Here is a 24,696-nt window from a genome sequence, read left to right as displayed (position 1 = left end):
GAGTTTGGGAATGACAACAAAAATGTGAGATAAGCCAAGCAACGACTCTACTGCACACACATGAACCTGCTACTGCAGTGCTATGACATCTCAAAGAAGCACTTTGATGCAAGCTTCTTTTGGGCCTGTGACGCACCTCTGGGAGCTTCCCTGGGCACATCTGTGAGCCATAGAGATCTGGCTGTAATGGACGTAAATAAAGAAAGAAAAGAAAGTTAAAATAGAATGTGGGACAACTTAGAAGGTGGGAAGAGATGAAATCAATGGGTCTGAATGGGGGGGTTCCCTTTTAAAGTGGGGTGATTATGGAAATAGGGAGGTATTACTTAAACCAGGGACAGAACAGGCTATAGGACATCGTATTTAAGAGAACAGAGAAAACAATAGTGCCCCAAAGTTTGGATATATAATTCCACTTTGGGCCAGATGCTTCCTCCATAAATAGTAAGAATTATCATTAAGCAATTGGGGAAATTACTAAAAAGAAACAACAAAGATTTGGAGGGACAAAGGATGGCATTATGAAAAGCTTCAATAATCATTTGTAAGTTGCTTTTATAACTGGGTCATCACAGCCAATGGTCATGGGATGAACTTACAAATTTCAGTTCCCAATTCTGGTTAACTAAATTTCCATTTCACATTGTACATATCTATGTAACTAAAATTCAGGGGATGGCTATATAACAATATTGAGCTTTTTAAAAAAATTGACATTATTCTTCTATATTTTATGGCTAAAGTCATGGGTGGCTGAGAGAAAATTAGACTAAAGCCATCCCTACACAGCCAGGCACTATGCTTAAGTTTAATACAGACTTCTATCAGGGAAAGGGAAAACATTTCATTTCAAATCTTGCATGAATAATTTCCACTTAATGATATAATTCCCAAACCCAACTTCCCACAAATATCAGATACAAATTAACAGACTTGTCTAATTTATGATATCTCAAATGCTAAAGAAACATGCTTTGACCCAACTGCTTTGATTTGGGATATATGTCCTTGATCCCTGGCATTTATGGTTACTCCAAGCACAGTGAAACAACACTTTTACATGCATTCATCACACAGTTTGATGCTAAAGCCTTAAGCCAAAAATTGGAACTCAGGAGCCCATGCATGATCCCAGTTCTGATTCTAAGAGCAATTAATAGCATTTTGTTAATACTGTAATGGCCAAAGGAGTTATTAAGTGTTACAAATCCAGGTATGCATTGCACATAACCACTAAAGCAGACTTCACTGGCATGAATCATTAGAATATTTGTAGGTAGTATATATTCCCGTGGCACTTCTAAACTTTTGTAATAAATAGTTGTGTGATCATCACTAGACAGCAGAAAAAAATGCTGTCAGTTGAAGAAGTTCCTCCAGATAACTCTACTTACCACATGACTACACTGCTGACATAATTTCTCTTTTCTAAGATGAGACAAACCAGTTTATCAATGAGACCTGATTACTATAATTTGAGCACATGCCACAATGGCACATAATCAGAGAGTCATCTCATTACTCCAAATTGAGGAACTAATCTAAAAGTTAGACAGCTAATGAAGACCTAGAGTCTAAGCATCAGAAGCAGGAGCACATATTGATGCCTGTATATACACAATAACAAGTAAGTGTACATCAAGCTGGGGGTGTCCAGTGTAGCCCAGGAGAATGGCAGCATGATATAACAGGCCAAGCATTTATCTTATCATAAGAAATGATAATTTATATCACTCATACCATTTTTCCCTCTGATTGACTTGAAGCGACCGTCACAGGTCTAGAGGTCTGGAAAGGGGAGTTCTGAAGTATTTGGGACAAAAATGGCAATATAATGGGTAAGGACTTGTAATAATTTAATAACCCAAATCTCACCTCCCATCCTAATTTTAGCTTTAGGGTCCAAGTATATGCCCAGGTATACTAGGTTATATGAGCCAATTAGCCATTAGGGTAATCACCAAGCAACATATCAAACTAGTGTTCAATTATTCAAAAAAGCAGGCTCTTGTAAAACAACTGGTCTACAGTTCAGCAAATTGCTCAAAATTCAACCTCCACAACCACAATAATCAAATTTCACAATATGATTTCCCCCAACAATGACCTAATGGTAACTACAGTAATTGAGACCCAATTCTAAATCCTACTAGTAGAAGTTTTAAAGGCTTATTACCTTTGGTGGTTTAAAAGTTAAATATACTAGAATATTAATTATAAGTCATAGGTTAAGATAATAAGGTAGAATTTATGATCATTTAAAAATGTATGTACAAGTAGCTGCAAGATCATCAAGATGAAACCAAAGTATTTGCTCTGGATCTGTCTACAAGGTCAATGAATTTCTTTTAGTTGACTGCAAACAGCTATTTCATTTCAAATGAATTTTATAAGAAGATGTTGTTTGGTTTGGTTGCATCAGGACTAGAAAGGCTGTCTATCGTATGTTCCACCTCACTCTTGTCTGATTGGTCCACTGGGTTCTAATTCAGACCACAATGGAAATGGCTGGTGCTGCAGTCAGCAAGATGGTGGTGATTTAGTTTCCCTTTATTTCCATTCAGAACCCAGAAAGACTAAAGAAAGCACTAAAGATGGGGAAAATGTGGCAAAAGCTGTCAAATAGGCAGAAAGAAATAAAACAAGTGGAAGTGAGCCAGAATGCTAGATGAGAAAATAGTCACAGCTGAACCAAAACAGAAAAAGAACAAGAAAGCATGGCATAACAGCAACCAAACTAAGAGGAGTTTAAAAAGAAGAGAAGCATAGAGGGACTAAAAAATGAAGCTCTTAAAATAAAAGAGATGAATTATTAGACAAAACTATAAAGTTTGAGGGCTTTTCCTGTTTCAAATATCAAAAAATGAGTTAGAATCTCTTTGGATGTTTTGAAAAACACACAATGGTCAGATTACAAAAGCAACTTTTATCCAGTGGGAAAGATGGTGGTCATAGTGTTGATAATCAGTTTGTAATTTCAAGATGTAGGACAATGAAATAAAAGCTAGGCTCAAACTAAATGGCATTTAAGTAATGTCTTTGACTCAATAACAAAATCCATTAAATTGTATCTGTCTCAATTTCCGCAGTCTCATTTTTCTGCTTGCTACTGAGAACATAGAAATAATCAGCCTACACTAATTTATGATGCCAAGACATTTACTTTGTGTCTATTTCCTTCCAAAATTGAACAAATAAAATAATTTGGCTGCCAATTCAGTGGTGTAGTTTAGTTCTCCAAATGAAATGGACTTGCTTCTTTACCCCTACTTAAACACACAACACAGTCCATTCACTAACCATTATGCTATGAGACAGGGAATTTGACACTTCAATATTGATATTTTTTCTAGCTTAGTAAGACAAGAATTATTGTGATTTTATCAAAGTTTTAATTTTCTAAATTAATTTGAAGCTCTTTATTGTTTCAGAATGCACTTGTTGATTGAGTTGTTTTCTAGTGTAGAAAAAATTAGCTGAAGTATGAGGTCATATTTCTAGCAACATCTCTCCTATCACCCATTTAATAAAGGGAGTGCCAAATAATTTCTTTAGAGGAATGAAAAGGCACATATCTGAGAGTTTTTCTATTTGAGCACTGCAATTATCCAAAAAGGGAATAGATTTTGGACCGATGTCATATCCAGATAATTCATGTTGACAATCATTATAGATGATTCATATATAATGTGTATATAATCACATAACTGCTAATGCATATGTGATATACAATTATTAATATTTCTTCCTGAAACACGGGCCTTGTGCTTTTGAATGTCTACAAAATAAACCTATTAATAATCTTAAAAATAATCTATGTTTTTAAAATCAAAAGTGTAACAGGCAAATTTTACAGAGACTTTTGGTTAGTGTAGTTATCTGTGTAATTCAGGACCCACCGTAAAGCCTGAATTATTCAGATGAACTGCCTTCACTGGACAAGTTGAATAAATTATTATTTGATTAGCTCCACATGATTAAAGAACAGGTTCAGGCAGGGTCTCCTTACTATAACTACGTTTCCTGTGCCTTGGCAAATAAATATTTTCAAGTAAGTTGAAAGTTATAGGCTGATCAGACACTAATATAAGATGGACAGAATAATTTTGTCAATGTTGGTGCCCACTTTCTATTTCTATGTATGATTATCCAGGAAACGTCCATCTCTAGTCTAACATTTTGGAATACAGCAATTCTTACTTGAAACCTATTTTCATAAAGGAAATAGTTGTGTTTTTTTTTTGTCATGGCTTACAAAACAAAATAAGGAGCTTACTTACAGTGAATTCCCCGGTGACAGCATCAAACCCCACATGAATCGTATGTTCAAAGTCTGAAGGAAGAGAGATCTCTGGGCGTTCTTTCTCTTTCTTCTTATTGGCTAAAGACAAAATGTTAACATGTATTTATTTGAGGTATAGTTTTGGTTTTCATAAGCTGTATTTAGTAGGTTCATCAAAACATTTATAGAATAAAAAAACAGCAGACTTGTTTAAATCTCAAATTTAAAATTTAAGATTCAGTATTTTCAGGAACATATGTGCCATGTATCTTAACCTCAGAAAAGATGTCATTGTTTATAGCAAGCTCATTTCAGTAATTGATATTATCCTTGCTGAGCAGTGACTTGAGACCTCTCAACTGTTAGTCCAAATTCCTCTGCAGGTTTGTATACCGTAGTGGCCATTTATACTTGGTCAACTATCATTTCTATTTGTCCAGAGAGGCAAATGGAACAGCTTCCCCTTGTTCTTGTTCCACTGAAGTAATTCCTGTGGACTTTGTCTTCATTTTCCAGTTTTCTGATTGTTCATCCTTCCTGGATATGGCTAACCACGTGTCTCTTCATTTCCTTGACAGTATGCTCTGATTTTCTTCCTCACACAACAACCATTATTTGTCTATCATTGTGTTTGTTGGTTTACCTTCCTTAGTGCATTCTCTGTCCTTCTTAATTTTTCTCTATACAAAATCTTTTCTCTTAAACTAACTCCACTTTCAGACACAAACCCATGTCAAGCAATTTCCTAATCTGGCTGAGAGAGGTGGATCAAGCTATTCTATTACCAAATACTAAACACACTTTTAAAAGGAGGCTTTTATGTAAATAAAGAACAATAGAAAATTATAAACACGTAATTCCTAATTTATCAAGGCTCCCCAGGGCTTTGGAAGTGTTCCAGTTGCATGCAGAAGCATTTAGAAGTAGCTTCATTTGTGTCATAGAAACCGGCTCTTGATATCCTCTATAGGCTATATTCCACTTGAAAAATCAGAAGAAATTTGTAGAACACCTGCCCATCAAAATGTAGTAAAACTATATACACAATTTTGCATTTACTTTCAGAAGTTCATAATTCCCCTCAATTCCAGTTGGGGAGCCTCTATTTTATGCCCCCACATCTTTATATCAACCTTCATCCATGGCTTCTTTGCCAGGAAACAAATTCTCCCCTCTTCTCTACTGGCTGCACATTTATGACATACCGTCTTAGATGTAAGTACTCCACATGAGCAAAATTCTGTGTAGACTTTACTCCAAGTCTCTCTCTAGAAGGTTGCTTGATAACCAGTCTTTTGCCTTCTGTTGACGCCAAGTGAAAAAAGCAAGAAATGCAAACTTTTGCTCCTCCCCTGGTTTCCTACCTCAGGAAAACAATATTGCTAACCATCCGGATTAGAGGAGGAGCATGGTCTTAGACTCCTCTTTAGGAAGAAATAGAGCAAAGAAGAGGTTATTCTATCTATCTCCAATAGATTATTGAAAGAAATTATTCTAAAATACACAAAAATTAGGAAATACAAAGCATACTGACATTCAGAGAATGATATTTGGCTCTTTAAAAGAGTTGTATGCATTTATGCTTTTTCTTTGGTGCTTTCTCTTGTTTGGTTGTTTTGTCACATTATTATTTGTTTGTTTTTGATTTATCTTATTTTATTGCTATTCCTTAGATACCTGTTTGTTTTCTAAGAGAGACAGAAAAGGGGTGGGTGGATCCAGATTGGGGAAGGAACTGGGAGGGGGAGGAGGAGAAGAAACTATAATCATAATATATTCTATGAAAAAAATCTATTTTTAACAAAAAAAATTAAAAAAAGAAATTGTATATTCAAATCATAATGTTCCCACATAACTACTAAGTAATCTTACATTGGCCTAGATGACAAAACCAAACAATTTGGGGGTTATCTTAGTTTTTACTGTATTTCTATATTATTGGTCTGGCTTCAGAAATTGTATTAAATCTATCTTCTTTATTTTCAGAAGTCACTATCTTTGTCCAAGGCATCAGTATTTTCCTCTTGGCTCCATGCCTCGAGTTTTGTCCCCTCTGACTCATTTCTCTATTCTGTGGCCAGGTCCTGTTCCTGCCTTTAAGATCATTTAAATACTCCTCTCATTACTTATGTGTTAAAATGCATGCTCCTGGGGTTGAGGGCTTAGCTCAATGGTAGAGCGCTTGCCTAGCAAGCACAAGGCCCTGGTTCGGTCCTCAGCTCTGAAAAACAAAATAAAATAAAATGCATGCTCCTGAACATGATATCTAAGAGCATGCATGACCTGGTCACAGTTTACTTCTCCAGCTTCTATTGTTGCAATGGAACACAATCTCCACATTCATTTTATGCTTCCTAAGTAGATGTGTTTTTTCTTGCTTCCAAGCTTTTATTTATGCTAAGCTATGGCTTGGACCATTGATTGCTTTGTGTGGATTACTCCCCTTTGGTTTCTACTCTTTTTATTTTATTTTCATTTACAGTGCTGGAGATCAAACTCATTCCTCACAAAATTTGGGCATCAGCACTTTAGCAGTCCTTATTCTTGAAGACTCTCCACGGCAAACCTTACACTACTCTCCCTCTGCAAAGTTCAATGTTCCTTGTTTCATGTTTTCACAGAACCACCTCATATATAGTCTAAGCTTAGCACTTACCAATACTGGATTATTATACATTCTTTGTCTATCTTTCTAGCTAAAATTCAAAACACTTGACAGCAGACCTCATCTTAATTCTTACATTCTCCAGCACCTGTCTTGTGCCTGAATATTCAATAACCATCCTTTAAGGAAGACTCACCTTGAACAAAGTAATTCCAGAGCTATCTCATTTAAACTATAGCCCCAGCTATACACAGCTGGCAACAGTCAGACCTAGTATTTGAACCTAATTCTCACTATATCCATGTACCTAAGCTTGTAGTAGCCACATAACTGATGGTTTGGTGGCATTTTCAAGAAAAAAAGTTTTTGCTCTAGCCTTCAGCAAATATTTAGTGATTGAATAACCAAATATTAACTAAATAATGAAATAACTAATAATTCGGAGCTTAGATAGCTGATTTTTGTTTTACTTATTTCTTAGGAATTCTAAAACAAGTTTATCTCCCCTAAAAATTCTGGGAACCTTGGTCATGTGTACTAAAACTCATCCTAACATTCAACCTGATTAGCTCAAGGCTGGTATTTGAAGAGAAGAAAAACCCAAGTGCCCATCACTTTCTGAATGTAGCTTCCATATTCTGCCGGAAAAGAGAGCAAAGTCACAGATTACTGGCTGGACCACAAATTGCAAATGTCATTTGGCTTGGAGACCTTCTATGTATGGATAGATTTTTCTTGCTACCTTAGGGATAGCTAAACTGTCCAAAATCTCATATATTGCCATCCATTTCGATTCTATCACCATATAAAGAAACAAAAATCCCTCTAATAATCTATCATCCCTTGTATACCTAATCCTAGTATTCTGTATTCTCTCTAGAGCTAAAGCTTATATCATTAAGAAAAAAAGCCTCTTTTCTACATTACACGTATTCATTAAATGCTTTCATCATTTCTTGCCACAGGTTCTCAAATTTCTCTGTGATCACTGTTATCTGGGGGATTTATATTAAAAATGAGATAATACTAGCCCTACCCTAGATGTGTGAGTTGTCAATTATCTGATGAGGGTGAATGCTTCCTCGGATATTCTAATGGAAGCTGTTCACTCTTCTCTATCCCAAGTCCTTTCTACCTGCCAGAATGGGGAAGTTATACTTTATTCCAATTTATTCCAAATTGTTTATTTGAGGTCAGTACTTCTGCACTTGCCTACAAATTACCCTCCTTTTGAGGTGATTGCCACTTTCTCCTTATTCATGCCCCTGTGTCCTTTGAAGACCTTGGCTTCCAGTCTTCCTTCCTAATCTCTCTCTACACTGACATTACTCTGAAACCAAAGATCTAAGTGGGTAATTTCTTTATGCTCTTCCCTTAGGGGGATTCTTGACCTTCCTCAGATTCGACCAGTGTTATCTTCCTTCCTTTTTTTTTTCCAATTCACTCCCTACCCCATCTTTTAAAGGAATGATTGATTCTCAATCAGACTTTACCAGAATACCGTGGAGAATTATATAAAATTTCAATATCTGGTGTCTACTTAGAACTGACTATCAGTCAAATGATTTTACAAACCCCAGAGAAAATGTATAGCTAGGGTGGAGAACCCCAAGTACTCCAGGTGCTTTCATTATCCAGAACGACCTTTTCTCTGAAATAGTCAATTCCGTTTTCTTATACTCTAAGCTCAGCCTCCCATTCTACTAACCTTCTAATTCTCCGATGTCATTTCTACACTAATGTCAACAAAACCTCCATTCTCTGGCTTTCTCTATTTTAAGGCCATTTCAACATCTCCGTGGCCTACATTCTATGGTGCGTCATGTAAATGGTTCCTACTCTACAGTCCTAGGAACTCTCACACCATGAATTCCTCTAGCAGTTGTCTGGCAAAGCTCCACCTGACATAATTCAACCCTATACTATACTAGAGCTGCTGAGGATCGCTAGCTGGAGGGATTACATGGCAGTGTGGATTCTTTTATTATTCAGGTCACACACCCTACTTAGGACACTAACGATTCTTGCAAGATTCTTTTCTTCTTCCTTTTTAGTATTTCCCTCTTCACTGGAACTTTCATTTAGGCTCAAGAGACATGTTGAGATCTCTCCACTCAAAAAAAAAGTCCTTCAACCTCCTCTTATCCATGACTCACTGCTGTAATCACTCACCACTTCCTTATGTGGGTTAAACTTATACAAAAATCAATTTATACATTATCTCTCACTTCCCCAACAACTGTAATAACTCCCCGAAGACACACATTAATCTCTTTCTTTCCCAAGTGCCACTTTTCAGTACTTAGACCACTCACTGTCTTCTCAATAAGAACCAACATCGTTGATCAAGAACATCTTGAAACTCCTCTACATAGCTCTTTCCTAGAATCCACTTCTATATTTCTGGCCTTTCCTTTTCAGCCTTATTTGCAAGAGTCGTTTCCTGCTGGCTGGTTAGATCACATTCACTAGAAGCTGCCTTAGGGCACCTCTCCTCATCCACACACTCCCCCTTGAGTCATCTTTTCAACACTCCTCCTTTGTTTCAGCATCCCCACTATCCACATGCTATATGTGCTCTCAGATTTGCCTCAGCACAATCCCAGCCCTAGTGTAGATAACTTGTCATTAGATATCTCTGGCTGCTTGCCTCCCTGGCTCCTTATGGGAAATATTCCTGAAGCACCATGAAACTACATTTCCTTGGTTTCCTACCTGACCCTTCTCTAGATCCTCTTCTTGCAACCTGATTTATTCTCCACTTTTATTAATTCTTCTGTCTAAATATTGCATCTGTTTTTCCTATCCTTTTTCTAATGATACTGGTGCCTAAGAACGTCATTTCCGATCTGCATTGTTCCTCCATAGCTTTATAATCCCACCCTCTTTCTCCCATCCTTCTATCTAGTTTGAACTTCTTGTAGTTATATCCATGAAAAGTCAAGAAGTAGTGCTTCATGCCTACTGCCTTTGCAACGCTGCTCTTGGTACTAGAAATGCCACCCACTCCTTACATGGCTAGCTGTATTCTATGTCTACTTTCTACACGTTCTGTCTTAAGACTCACCTCAGTTTAGTGGTCGTCTCATTCGTGAAGCCTTTCCTAACTGCTTTCCCCTTCAGTCTTCAACATAATTCCCTTTCTAGTACCTGCTTCTGTTTTTACTTGTTAGAATAAATTCTACTCATTGACTAATTTCCCTCTTACTGAATCATCAGTTTCTTAAAGGCAGAGATTGGAATTTAGACCGTCTTTGCTTCAAAACAGTAGAAGAATCAATATTTCATAACAAATCAAATGAATAAATGAATGAATGGATATATGGCCTTCATTATATGAAATGACCTTATGGAGACAGCCATGATTATTTGCTATTTGTTTATGGGTGAGGAAACAATGACCCAGGTCTACCAAGAAGGCCAAGGAAGTAAAGGTTACATTTTAGGGTTATTTTTGTAGTTGAATTTGATGATGGTGTCAGTGATGTTTCCTTATCAGAGGGAATGACTCTTCATTCATTCAGACACATTTCTAGTGAGATGTCACTTGGATGTCAAAGGTATATATTACCAACATAGTTGGGCAGAATTCAAGGTACAGAGAAACAACCAGTCTCTTCAGGTGAAATCCCTCAATAATGCTCTTTACTTCCTGTGATTTGTTCTAGAAAACTGCAACATGGGTCTTACTTGTTTTAGGAGGTCCACTTGCCACCTTCCCCCAAAATTCCAGAGAGTTATATTTTTCTTTCTCATTAGCTATCATAAGGTTATTTCCAGAATTACTTTTTAGAGTACTTTCTAGCTCCTTGAAAATGGACCATGCTGGTAAACAAAAGGAATGGCAGAAGACAGACATAGAGAAAATTTCTCTACATAAATTTACCCTAAAGGAACACACACCAAAATCATGTTAAAAGCAATGGAAAGCATGCAACCTGTTCCAGTATATGTGGCATAATTTAGAAGGCAACACTTAAAGCTGCATTAATGCAGAAAGACAAAAACAAAATATTAAGCATATGTTCAAATACAGAAATACTTTTTCAAAGAACAGTAAACACAGAGATTGGATAGTTCTCTGAAGTAAGCATTTCATCACTCTGGTAATATGGAATAATTCAGCTTCCTTCCATTTTCTTTGAGACAGTTAATGGGTCAGTTAAGAAGTGCACATTAAATTAGGGGTCAACATGGTGATAGATTATTCTAGATGATTCACTAGGGACTTACGCAATACTCTAAAGTTGCAAATTCACTGGGAGAATGAGCTTAATTAAAAAAGGAGCAGTATTACTATACTAGAAAACATAGGAAGTAAGTTGGAACAATAGAGAATAGATGTTCTAGTATAAACGCACACCACAGGAAAAATATAGACATCTGTGGTGGACAGTCCGTGTGTACAAGAGGTAGGACCCAAGAAATTTGCCACAAGTTCCAGACACATAAACCATCTATAAGGTGCAGGAAGTAGGAAATGCAGCAGAAGTAAAAGGTCAGAAGTAAGAATGTGTATAGCAAACAGATGTAAATGAGAAAACAACAGTAAGCACATAGGGAATAGTCTTGAAAATCAAGAACGACAGAAAGATGAAACTGGAGACAATGGTGAAGAATGTATGGGAAAGGTCTGCAAGCAGGTGGATGAGATACGGAGTTTTTCTGAAGATAAGCTAGTTAGAGCTGTGCTGTTAAGGTACCCTGGTAGCACCAGGCTTTGCTAAGACTGAGAATGAACAGTGGGTGTGCAATGGAGAAATGAAAGGATCTCCCTATTACTATGTCTTTACCTTCTGAGGTCAATTACTGGGCACTTCTTATAACCTCTTTCTGCTTCCCTCCCTCCCTCTCTCCCTTTGGGCACCTACATGTGTGGAACTTCTATTTAAACTGTATGTACCCACATACATGTATTACTTTTGCAATTGGAAAATTACCTGAGGATAAGGAGCTTGCTCTCTTACGATTTTCATCACTGAGCTAGACATATAAAAAGCAAGCACAACTATTTTCTGAAAGATACAAGCAGTTCAAACATGCTCCAGATTCTTTTATTTCTGAACTGACAGCAATAAATTACATTTTTTTTCTCAAAGTCAGAATACAACTCAGATCTATGGATTGGTCACTTGCTCCTATGCCTCTGTTTCATAGTATTCCATGAAGTCCTTTAAAAGATAACAGTGATATAATAAAGCAATTTATTAGACCACTTTAATTGGAGTTCCTGTGGATTTGAACTTTCTTGGAAAATGACTGCATCCTACAAGCCCTGGCTTGCCACCAGAATCCCTCCTCATTCCTTCTGGTGTGTATTAGTAAAGCCAAATAGTTTGTTCAGGAGGAGCAGCCACCTTCAGAATGAGTCAGAGACCGTCATACTAAGAAGCCTATTTTATGACATAATATCCCTACTTTTTGTGGGGGAAACCATGATGGAAAGATATAAAAACTGTTCTTAAAGTGTTATCTACATTCTATGGAAGATAACATTCGTTTTTCTTAACAGGAGACCCTTAATGAGTTGCTCATTCTTTATGTAAGTGAGAGATGCTTTCTGTGATTCATAGATTGTCTGTAAAATATTGCCTTTGTGGTTTGTGAGGTTTAAAATACTTTAGTGTCTAATTAACTACCCGGGCAGTGAATTAAATATGGAATTATTGCTTTTTTCTTTCATTTTAATATCATTTTGTTCCATTCTCTGATTCATAGTCACAGAGCACAGTGTGCACTGTGCCATCACTCTCGAGTGGAAAGTCTTCTGAAGCCCTTTTTATACTTGATTAAGTATAAGTATCTCAGAACAGTTCTTCCCAGGGCAACAATAGCCCTTCAGGTGGTGTCAAAGGATCAGGCAATCTTTGTGAAAGCGATAGTCCCAGAGGGACTGATGTCTGCCAAGGTTCTACCCCCTACCTCACCTGCTCTACATACAAATATCCTCTTTGGAGGGGACCCACAGGAATTTCTTACCTCCTGAATTTCTGACATGTAAATCTTTTCTTACACAGCAGGCAAAGTAATTGTCTAGCTTTCTCATTCAGGAGCCTGGAAATTTATTATTTTACCATTGAAAATATTTGAAATACTATGTGGTAAGAGCATTGGAAAATCAGGCCTGAAATACCACTTTAATTTTGGTTCAAAGTATTTGAAGAAATTGATAGTGAGGGGCAGGAAAAAAAGTTAAAAATTAAAGAGGTTCTACATAACTATTTCTTGCTTACACCTAGAACCTTGGGCAAACTGCACATGGATTCTGAGTAGAAAAGCAAGGCTCTCATCAAGCGAGGAAGAGTGCAAGAGAAGAGACAAGGGCCCTCCTTCTGTTCTATTTTAACACAGTTATCCAATATTTTAATTTTACGAGCATCAAACATTGCTAGTGTAATGTGGGTAACAGTTATATGGCTAGATCTGTTTGGAGAGCCCTTGGCAGTGGGACCAGGACTCATCTCGGGTGCATGAAATGGCTTTTTGGAACACATTTCCTAAGGTGGGATAACTTGCTCAGCCTAGACACAGTGGGGAGGAGCTTGGTCCTTCCTCAACTTAGTATACCAGACTTGGTTGACTCCCCAAGGGAGGCCTTATCCCCTCTGAGGAGTGGATGAGGAGGGTGGGGCTGGGGGAGGTAGGTGGTGGGAGAAGCGGGAACTGAGATTGATATGTAAAATGAAAAAAAAATTTTAAATAAATAAATTAAAAAGAAAATAAAAGAGTTTAAAAGTCTTCAAAAGAAGACAGTAATTACAGAAAAATGATGCTTTAAAACAAACAAACAAAATGTAGTTGCTTCTTGCTGGTAAGGTGGGCCAAGAGGAAGAAAAGCTTGTAAGAAAAAAAATGTTCAAGGTCATCATTGTTAATTCACCTATGTTTCTCCTTTTCCTTACTTAAAAAAAGTCCACTTTTGCATATTCCGCTGGTTAAAACTTATTTTCAAAACAATTCAATTACTTCCACTTGTTTGGGCAAGTAATCATTGAACTAAGGCTTGTGGGTTTTGGTGCTCGGTCTGTCAAGCTTTAAGTGGTGAATCAACTTTGTGGGAGTCATTTAATGTTTCTAAAATGGCTTCTTGTATAAAGTGGCTTCTAAGAAAGCCTCACCTCCATCATAGGAGGATTGGGGAACATGACTTTAAACATTAGTATGTAGCTGGGAAGGTACAATATGTAAGGTCTATTCTCCTGCCCTGGGGGAACTTGCTAAAGTAATTCATAGGATCTAATTGGCCTATTTGAATCTTCTTTATGTATAGTTTATTTCCTTGGGAAAAAATATTCAGCCCATTTCCTTCTGCTTGGTCTTCAATGGCTATAATGATGGTATGTACAGATAAAACTACAAAGTGGTGCCTGATTCTGCAAGAGTAGATACAAGCTTAATTCATGAGCTGGATGAGTCATGGAGATGATCAGATGAGGACAAAGAAATGACAGTCCCATGTGAGGCATGTAGTCAGTCCCTTTGACACATGTAGACATTCATAACTTTCTCTGGTTTCCAAAACACTCAAAAATATTTATCATTATGGGAAATAATTAGGAAGTTGCCTTTCATCTCTTCCCAGGCAACATATACTTGCTCCATTCTTTTTTATATTCAGTTCAAAGATGCACCAATTTCAATGGGTAATATTTCAAAAATATAAGACAAAGATGAGGCAGTGTATTAGGGAGACACTCCTGTCCAAGTGGACAATTATGTAAGGTACAAGTCTGAGAAGGATAAAAAGGCCACACATGCTTTAAGAAAGAACTTTCCTAACCCTTGACTACTAGCAACTTTTGTATCTTTCTATACTTCATTTCAATGTATGATATAGCACTTTTCTATCTTCCTCTCTCTTCCTCCCTACTCCCTGTTCTTCCTTTTATCTTTTTCCTCTCAGATATCACTCCCGCTCTTTATTACATTGTATACATCTCCCAATCCTATATTTCATACCTGCCTTCAATTTGACTGTCTGGTCGTTTTAGTGGTCAACCGTGTTTTCATGAACTTTTTTTGTTTACTAGCCTTGAAGTGGGAACACAGGCTTTAGTAAATGGGGAGAGTGCATCCTTGTTCCACCTTCTTCCCATTTCAACAAGGGACTTCCAGGAGTGAAGGAATAGATATGAAGCTCTTCTTATGGGACATAGCACTAACCCCAGAGGGCAAGAAAGAAACTATACCCTTCAGGCTTCCCAAAGGACAGGCCAGTGATCTATGAAGAGTATTCCCCATGGAGCTATATGGCTATTTTTAGAGAACAAAGAGGAATGCAAACACTATTCTGGGAGCATCAGTCTCTGCCACCTGGCTTTCTAGTAGCAGCACATACACATCCATTAATTGCTACTCCTACATATTTTTAGTGAAATAATAAACATGGTGGACTCCGGCAAGAGTCTAAAGGGCCTTTAGCTTTACCAAAGAAAGATTATATACTGTTACCACATTAAGTATATTTTATTGTGTATTAGATGAATATTAGTAATGTGTATTAGCCAAGACATTTAATTAACAAGACCATTAAGGATAGCCGGGCATTTTCTTGTTGCACCACGATGTTCCCTGCTGTGTAGGGTGTGGAGAAGATAGCATATTCCAGGGACTAGAATAACAATGTATTTTCAACACAGTAACAAGAACTATGTAGCCCTTCATAACTCATTCACATGCATGAATATATCAAGTTAAAGCCTCACTTTTCTAAAGCATGCCATTCGCAAGCCTGTGAAATACACATACCAAATGATAACCTAACCCACAAAACACCAAAATCAAATGTTAACACATCTCTATTGTCAGGAATATCATGTAACTATCATTTTCTGCACAACAATTAAAAAATAACTTTTTCTGAGATTCATATACATTTTAAAGCACACTGAAATTTCTTAATAAAAATATCAGCCACCACTGGCTTCTGATGAGAACAACACAGATTACTACACAGTCTCTTTGTTCCACTGCAAGGAAGGTTAATATAGTATAATAAGAACAGTCTGTTTTTGGCCTCCATTCTTTGCAATGTGGTCCTGGACTGTGTATTTAAAAGCTTATACTGTTATGGCTGCAAAAGGGGCTAGGACAAGGAATTCATATACATGGTGCCTGAGTCACAGACTGGCATCCAGGAAGCAATCAGCAAATGAGTGATCATTTTCTATATGCCACAATTTTATTTCTATCAGATTATTTCCTCCTACACCTCCAAGCAAAGGGGCCATCATATGGTTTCCCAGATCACTAAGCCACAAAACTCTCCAGATTTCCTCACAAGCAAAATACATATGAACTGTGTTCTCTAAAGACACAGCACTTCATACAACACTACACATTCTGCAAAACATACCTGAGGCTCAAGAGCAGTATGAGACATAAAACACACCAGTACTTGAGAAACAGATGTCACATAGAACAGGCAAACTCCAAGTGTAGCCTCACCTGCTTCTTTATCACATCTTCTTCCAGCTTTAACTCCTTAACATTGATTACTTTGGGGAGTACTATGTCATTTTCAGAATCCTTGCTGCATTTATTTGCCTCATTGCTTTCTCCTTACTGGTTTATTTATAGTTATATATTTATTAATGAATTTACTTATTCATCCATGTACTTATTCACCACCTTATCCAAAACGGATGCCAGCTGACACACAAGAATACATAAAACACAACATGAAACCATGTATTCAGAACAGATACGGATATAAAAGGGAAAAATACAAAAATAAAGTTGAGAACATAAAATGAAGCCTGGAACACAGCTGGTACAAAGTAGACACATACCAAGAAGTCTCATTATAACTGCTATGCATAAACAACACATTTGGCTCCAAGCTTTGTAGGAGTCAATGAGAGACAAACCTAATCTGCCTCACACTTCACAGTGTCTAGAAAATAAAATTAAACCACTTATTTACTATTTCCTTCTCCTGGTCTAAATCCTTCAAATTTTGTATAGTACACTCTCATAAAATGGTGCCAAACTGTACCTTCTACATTGTCTTAACACCAAGACTCAGTTCCTAGAACGGTCTCCAACAATGACAGGTCCTCAACCTCGAAATAAAATCTACTCCGTATTTTTTTTTTCTCCTACATGTCTCTTGTTCCATTTGGTCAATGAAATTTAGCTATTAAAGAGGCTTCTTAAAAAACAACCAACCAACAGATGTTTTCTACACAAACAGAAATTTTCAGATTTCAAATTTCCCAGTATGAAGACCGAACCAACTATTTTCTATTAAGTAATGAAGATGTTATTTATAATGGAAAAAATTAAGGAAAGATCAAAGATATCCAGAAAGAAAAAAAAAAGGAAAAATGGTTAAATTAAGCTTGATGTCATCTTATGTTGACATATTACACACTATTAAAAGGACACTTATAAAGACTTTTAAATGGAAGCAAATATTCTTGATATAAGTAAAAAATACAGAATACAAAGCTATATACAGTATGATATTAACTGTGTAAAGATATAAAGAAGTAATACACACACACATACACTTAGAGAGAATCTAGAAAGAAATGTTTTCTGGGATTTGTGATTATGAGTGTTTTTTTATTTTCTAAATGCTTATTATTATTTTACATGTTGACATTGATGAATAATTCTGATGATATGATGAGAAAAGGAGGGTCTATGAGGAAAAATATCACCCTAGTTACCTTTGGTTTGTACAAGTATAAGAAAATTTTCTTTTCTCTTATTCTATAATTGACATACAGATTCCAGTCACATCAAAAGCTACTTTATAAAGGTATAAATTCAACAACCTAGTTTCTGGTTTGTGGAAGTTATTAAATGCCACAAACATAATAATAGCTCAAAATTATTTAGCAGTAGTTAATTTACATTTGTAACACTCATGTAACTATGATTACCTTAGGTTATCACAAAGGTTTGGTAAGGCATGGCAAACCTTACCAGTCTCATTTAACAAACAATAAAAATTCAGGCTCAGTGAAGCTACATGACTGGCCCAAAGCCACAGTCATTACTGCCAGAGATCTATATGAATCCAGGCCTCCAGAACACATTGTATTAATTCAAAACTGACTGTGATAGTATCAAACAGCCATTTAAGAAGTGGGGACAGAGAAACAACAGTCTTTGCTCACCCATGAAGGTCAGGTTCTTAGACAAACCTGAAGTTTTCAAAGTTTAACTGAGGAAATTTTGGAGATGGGAGAGAAAAACATGAACATCAGAAATGAGGTCAAAAGTGAACATTTCAAATATCTCATAAATCCTTTATATGCAAAAATAACAATAGTACACTAAATAAAAGGAATAATGAGAGTTTCCATCACTTAAAATACAATAATGAAAGACTACATAATTTTATTTAGATCCCTGAGATGATTTTCAGGGATGATAAGGACATCCATATTACTCTTTATGGTAGTGAAAATGAGGGTGACAGTGAAGCAACGTACAGTGGTGAACTGTTAGTTCAAATCTTGGATGTAAATGTTCTCAGAGTCATTGAAATCACATCTTGAAGCTTTATCAAAAACATGAATATACGCAGCATTATTTAATGACTTTATCCCCTCTGTCTTAAAGCTTTGGGGAAGAAACCCAACCACTTCTATATTGAGTCCAGTAAGGGTGTTGAAGTACCACAACCTTGGTGATTACTTTCTGACATTAACTCATTACAGTCTTTAAAACATAATACTCTTAAAGCACTTCTTTGTAAGTGCAAGTAAATTGTCCAAGCTTTCTCTGCAGGTAGGTTGTTAGATGTCTAGTAATACTAGTAATTGATAACTGATGACTTAAAAGTTTGACTTAAGATGGTTTTTTTGTGATTCTTCATACTACCTCTTTATACAATTCTTCAAAAATTATGCAAGTTTTAAACAGGTAATTTTCATATGAAAAGATTCAACTGTTCATTAGTTTCCTTGGAACATCTCACTCTTGTTCTAAAAAATGGTTCCCCTTCTTTATGACTTTGTCTTACAGTCTCAAAACCTCCAATTTATCTTTATTGTTCTTTCTGATGACCACTTCTGGCATACAAGAACCTCCCTGAAGAGCATCTCATAAAATGTCCTATCACATATTAGTGCAAACAAGTTCATATTCATATTTTAGTTACACAAAAGCTCATCATTCATAGGTTTTTCTTGATCCAAAATTTCACTGCCTTCAGGAGGAGGTCCTGAACAATGCTTCACTACCTCTTGTCAAATATGGGTTGCACTATACTGGGCCTTGGCAAACTAGCTAATGCCTCTTTCATTAAGAATACAGCATTAGTAATGGTTTAAGATTCCTTCATACTAGTACCTTCAGAACCTTTGTGAGACTTTCAACTGTTAAAAGACATATAATTTCTACATCTTCCTGAATGGCTTGACCATACATTGATATTCAAGCTGAAAGTCAAAATGTGGCTGGTATTAAAGGCTGTGTTTACCCTAGAATATGTGCATATTGGCAAATGCATATGAAGTACCAAATGGATGCTAAGAATCAACAGGACTTTTGAACTAAAGGTTTTCTTTCAAGTAGTCTTGAATTTCTCTAAGAAAGCACTGTTCAAGCCATTCCTGAATAAGAGATGAAGTCATCCAGGCTCTTCTGTTTGCATGCCAGTTCAAGAAAAATTTGGCTCAGATTTTTTCCCCTGAGAAGATTTGGGCATACTTTTCTGGAGAACAGCAGTGGTTTCACTATGAGGTCATTTGAACTGTTGACACAAAAGAGAAATGCCAACTGATTTTGCTGAATTCCTGCTCACCAAAAGGACAAGTAGGACTTTTCAAAGACAATAAAAGCATACACTTTCATGCCCCAAAGATTTGTGTTGAGCTATCCATTATTCAACCACTGTCTGCAAATGTAGCAGATGTAGTATAGGGATCCTTTCTTCGGCATCACTATTACAAATGAATTGATCTCTAGATAGTGACATGCCTTCAATTCTCACACCACCCTTTACTCTCAGAAAATAGTTGTCAAGATCCACTTAAGTACTGGCAAACATGTTTTTAGAATTCCCCCTTTTAAGTCACAAACCCCTTATGTGGAAAGTGTTTCATTATTCTTTTACTTCTCTTCAATTCATAGATCATGAGGGGAAAACATCTTATAAACACACAAGAGGCAACACAGTTACTAACAAGAATTTCAGCTCTTATGATACAAATTGTAAGTTCATTAACACTATATAAATATGCCAAACTACTTTTTTTTGCCTTGAAGACACTGATCAATAATGACTTTTCTTTTTCAAAGACATTACCTTTCTTTCCATTTTGGCCAATGTCAGTGATCTTATGCTTACTTTACTCACATCCTGTTCAAGAGTTATATCTACAGGAGCCATGTTTCAGCTTTATGGTAATTAAAACAACTTTATAAGCTACTTACTAAAGAATTCACAGAACCAAGTGTCACAAAGAGGTAACATACGCTATTTAAGCAACAAGTTGTATCATGAAGGTCACATGGGTCAATGATAATATATTGTGACTTTCATGCACATGAAATTGATTTTATAGGTGACAACTGGTAGAGGAAGAGAGGAAGCAAAGGACTTTTCCTTCCTACCTGTGACTCAGACAGACAACATTATGGTAACTTGGACTTACTCCTGTATACCTAAAATCAAAATATTTAACTCAATATCTTCAGTTACTGAAAAGATGTACATAAGTAAATCTACCTATACACTCAAATATCAAAAATGGACAACTTAGAGTTAGGAAAGAATTGATTTAAATTCTACACTAAATTTTCAGAAAGCAAGTTGCTGTTTTTACACTCAATACAGAGCTCTTGTGATAATTTCCCTTCACTTAAATCTATAAATCCAGTTTATGTGAGAGGCAAACACAGCATGTGTATTTTCTGTTATCCCAGAGGAAGTCAATCAAATGTAATCCTCTGCCAAAAGGCAACCTCTGAAGATGTAGATGGAAAGGTCAAGCAGGTCCTGACCAACCATTGTTCCAGAAGCGACTACCCAAGAAAGAAAGTTACAAGGAAAGAATAAACTGGCCCCTTTTGAATGCCTGGCCACTGATACTTTACTTTTATCCCCTCCTCCTGGGAAGATAGAGCGAAGCCTGGCTTTCTTATTCTTCTCTTCAGGGGCCATGGGGAGTGGTTTGGAGCTGTGGTTGAGTGCTGAAGAATCACGGTTGTTACTGTTCATCCTCAGTGGGGGAGCTGGGGGTTTTTCTTCGTTCTCCAAGCTGTCAGACATTTTCAGTTGCAGCTGACTTCACAGCTCCTAAAGGAAAGCAGTGGCAAACAGGAGGTAAGGGAGGTCAAGTCTAATGCAAGTGTGGTACACATGGGGAGTCTAGCATCCTAGAAATAGCATTGTTCTCTCATTCATTCATTCATTCATTCATTCATTCAGATTTCCTATGTATTTTGAGAGGTTCCTCTTCTGGAAAGAAAAAATTGCCTCTCCAAAGGCTAACAAGACAATTTATCAAAGCTGAGGTAAATGCAGTCATCAGTGACTTTCAATATACACATGCAAATGTGTAAGCTTCCTTGATTTTCCCACTCTACTTTCTGTTGTCCATACACAGTCTCTGAATGAACAATCTCTGAATAAACAATTTACAGACTTTTTTCTTTAAGGACCCTATGCTGATGATTATAATGTTCAAGTGGCACAAACATTTTAGACTTGAAAATTGACACAGACTTAGATGTTGATTGTCAATGGCCCACAACCACAATTTATTAGCTGATTTAACACTGGCATGTCTTGGTGTCTGCTTCTTACTTCTATGTACCTAATTTGCAAAGTGATTTCTGCTGTTTTTTTTTTTTTTTTTTTGGTTTTTCGAGACAGGGTTTCTCTGTGTAGCTTTGCGCCTTTCCTGGAACTCACTTGGTAGTCCAGGCTGGCCTCGAACTCACAGAGATCCGCCTGGCTCTGCCTCCCGAGTGCTGGGATTAAAGGCGTGCGCCACCACCGCCCGGCCGATTTCTGCTGTTTTTATTATTTAAAAATAGAGAAAGCTTTCTATATACATGACAGTTTCAGGAAAGTTGTCGTATACTGTCTTGGCACACAATGCCCATCTTTTCCCAAGCAAGTAACCAAAAAAGGTAGGCAGAATGCCATTATGATCAAAGGCAGAGCTCAAGCACCGAGAGGAGATGTCATAATTTTACCCTGTCATATTTCATGTCCCAGAAAGGGACTTTGGCTGTAAAATCTAGTCTAGGTTTTAGGAATTTATTATTTACTATAAATTTCACTTATTTAGGCACTTATTGCAAAAATCTGAGCACATTCATGTTTCATCCAACTCAGGATGAAGGAGAAAAAGTATGGTTATGTCCAAGTATCCTCTTTTTCTAATTCTAGTCCTTCTCTTATAGGAGTTGAACCTCACAGGCACAAGCCAGGTCCAAAAAGTGGTTTTGGAATTAATTCACAGTTAGAATATAAGAAAAATCAAACATAGCTACAATAGAATCTCTACAAATTTATCTAGTGTTATTTAATATTAATTTAGAAATGTATTAATTCTCCAAATACAACTTACCATGTCACTCTATGAAAAGGACATTTACTGTAAGTGAACATAAGCACAGCAATAACAGAGTATCCCCATTAACTGTTGGAATAAGAAATGGTCTGCTGCCAGGCAGAGGTGGCACACACCTTTAATTCCAGCATTTGGGAGGCTGAGACAAGGGCATCTCCGAGTTTGAGGCCAGCCTGGTCTACAGAGTGAGTTCCAGGACAGCTAGGGCTGTTACACAGAGAAACTCTGTCTCAAAAAACAAAACAAACAAAGACACATTTTGCCATAGTTCCTTTTAGCTTTAGTGGTCATAGTGCTTTTATTGTTTTTAATAATTATCTCTGAATCATATCATATGAGGAGAATTTAAAGTTTTTACTATGTTTTATGAAATTCTGTTTGTAGAAAAATGAATGCAACTGAAAAGTAACAAAATAAATGAAATTAGATAGGCTACAAAAGATAGATATTATGTTTTCTCTCACATGCAAAACACAGATTAACTAAAGTATACTAAAGCAGAAGAGATGCTTAGAACAAGGAGGAGAACCAGAAAAAGGGATGATGAAAGATAAGAAAGGGGTAAATATGGTCAAAGTACATTATGTACATGTATCAAATATCATAATGAAATTATTTTGTATAGTAATATATGGTAATAAAATTTTAAAATATTTTCCCTATGTTGTAAATTCAATCAATATATACTGTCCATGAAACACCACTCCCTCCCTGAGGACTTCTGGCAATCTTAGGTTGTTGGGGGAGGGGCTAGCCTTTTCATCAGTGGTATAACCACTTATAAGTTGTGCTTGCTCTGGTAAATAACTGCCCTCTTACACCTCAGAAAGAGACTTTAATTAAAATCAGTGAGCTACACACAAAAAGAAAACATGAAATTATGGAGACTGGATGAGAAGAAGAGTTTCATCCAGAGCTGGAGAGGAATGAGAAAGAAGGTAATGATGAGTGAAAATTAACTAAAATTTATTATATAAATATAGGAAAGGGTCAAACAACAAACAAAAAGGAATAGGTATTAAATAATAACTTTTTTTTTCTGTTGGGTGGCTGCCAGTTCCCAACGATTGGCCTGATCTTCATTTGCACAGATTTGTTTTCTTTTGCTTTGCCATGCCTTGCATTATCTTAATGAATTAAGAGCAATTCTGCATCTTTTCAGTAATCATTGTGGTGAAAGCACCTGGTAATAAATGTCTTGTCATCACCACCAATGACCTGATAAGCCCCAGGTGGCCTGTATAAGTGAAAGTACAGCATGAGGTACAATGAAAAAATAACTCTGAAGTAAAGGTGAAATGTATACACATGCTAATGCTACTAGTGATTATTGTAAGACACATGTGAAAATAGGGCTAATGAACCACATTCTCTTTTGCATTTAGACCTTTGGTCCTTCGAAATTTACTCTTTTTCAGAAAAGATTGACTTCACCAGTGGCATTATATTTTAATGTCCCAGCTCATAGTTTTCATTTAGCCACTGGGAAGAATTTGGTATGAAACTGTTCTGAGTTTGATACTAATGTCTAAATGTGAAGTTATTACTACAAAAATCTCAGATATGCAACATCTAGCTTGATTAAAAAAACTAAGTGTGAAAGTTGCTGGGCAGGACCTGAGTATTTAAACAGCAATACCAAGAGAGATTTCTGGGAAGCTGTGTCCCACATAGATAAAGCGCTACAATTTTCCAGGTGATACATGTTTTCTGATGACACATTACTTAACTTGATATGACAGAAGTCAGAGAGACAAGCCGGCCCTCTTTAGAACAGATCTGATCTTGCATAACAAGGCAAGAGTCTAAGACAACAAGGGTTCTAGGGCAACTACAAAGTTTAAAATACTGAGCTCCTTTGTTCTTGAGAAATAGGGGTGGCGTCCACACCTATTTACACAGTCCTAATTACACTATGTAAACAAGGAAGCACGCTTATGTACTGCTTCTCTTCGGGCTACCTGATGACCTTGATGCTATCGGACCAGATAAGTTTTAGGTTGAGGATTACGGACTACTTGGGATAGAAAACCCAAGCAAAACTCCTCTATGCTGTACTACAAATCTACAACTCAAATTTCAAACCCACGGACACAGCGTGATATCCCAGGAGCTCTACAGGGAACTGAGCTTCTGTGGACAACTTTCTACTTCTCAACAAATCGCAATGGTTTTAGTTGGCTTTTAGCTTCATTAGCCTCATCAGGACATCATCAGAGGGGTTAGAATAACCCTTTACGGAGATGAACATGACACTGAAGAAT

General features: G+C 36.7%; 1 protein-coding gene across 12 annotated transcripts in view; it reads right to left on the bottom strand.

Annotated features, from left to right (window-relative positions):
• Pak3 (p21 (RAC1) activated kinase 3) overlaps positions 1-24,696 on the bottom strand; it is a 277,699-nt gene that overhangs the window by 67,893 nt on the left and 185,110 nt on the right. For 9 of the 12 annotated variants that reach the window (XM_052737446.1, XM_052737394.1, XM_052737455.1 and 6 more), the window contains 4 exons: positions 20,946-21,147; positions 4,281-4,381; positions 1,741-1,803; positions 137-181 (listed from right to left, as the gene is read on the bottom strand). In XM_052737446.1, the coding sequence (XP_052593406.1) occupies positions 137-181; positions 1,741-1,803; positions 4,281-4,381; positions 20,946-21,120 (384 nt within the window). In that variant the 5' untranslated portion in view covers positions 21,121-21,147. The remainder of the gene's footprint in view (positions 1-136; positions 182-1,740; positions 1,804-4,280; positions 4,382-20,945; positions 21,148-24,696) is intronic. The other 3 variants (XM_052737472.1, XM_052737480.1, XM_052737484.1) reach the window with 3 other exon arrangements.

The sequence above is a fragment of the Peromyscus californicus genome, unplaced genomic scaffold (assembly GCF_007827085.1).
Source record: "Peromyscus californicus insignis strain IS unplaced genomic scaffold, ASM782708v3 Scaffold_10__1_contigs__length_136768540, whole genome shotgun sequence".
Classification (NCBI taxonomy): domain Eukaryota; kingdom Metazoa; phylum Chordata; class Mammalia; order Rodentia; family Cricetidae; genus Peromyscus; species Peromyscus californicus.
Note: the sequence above shows the minus strand (reverse complement) of the source record. Positions and strands in the feature narration are given on the sequence as shown.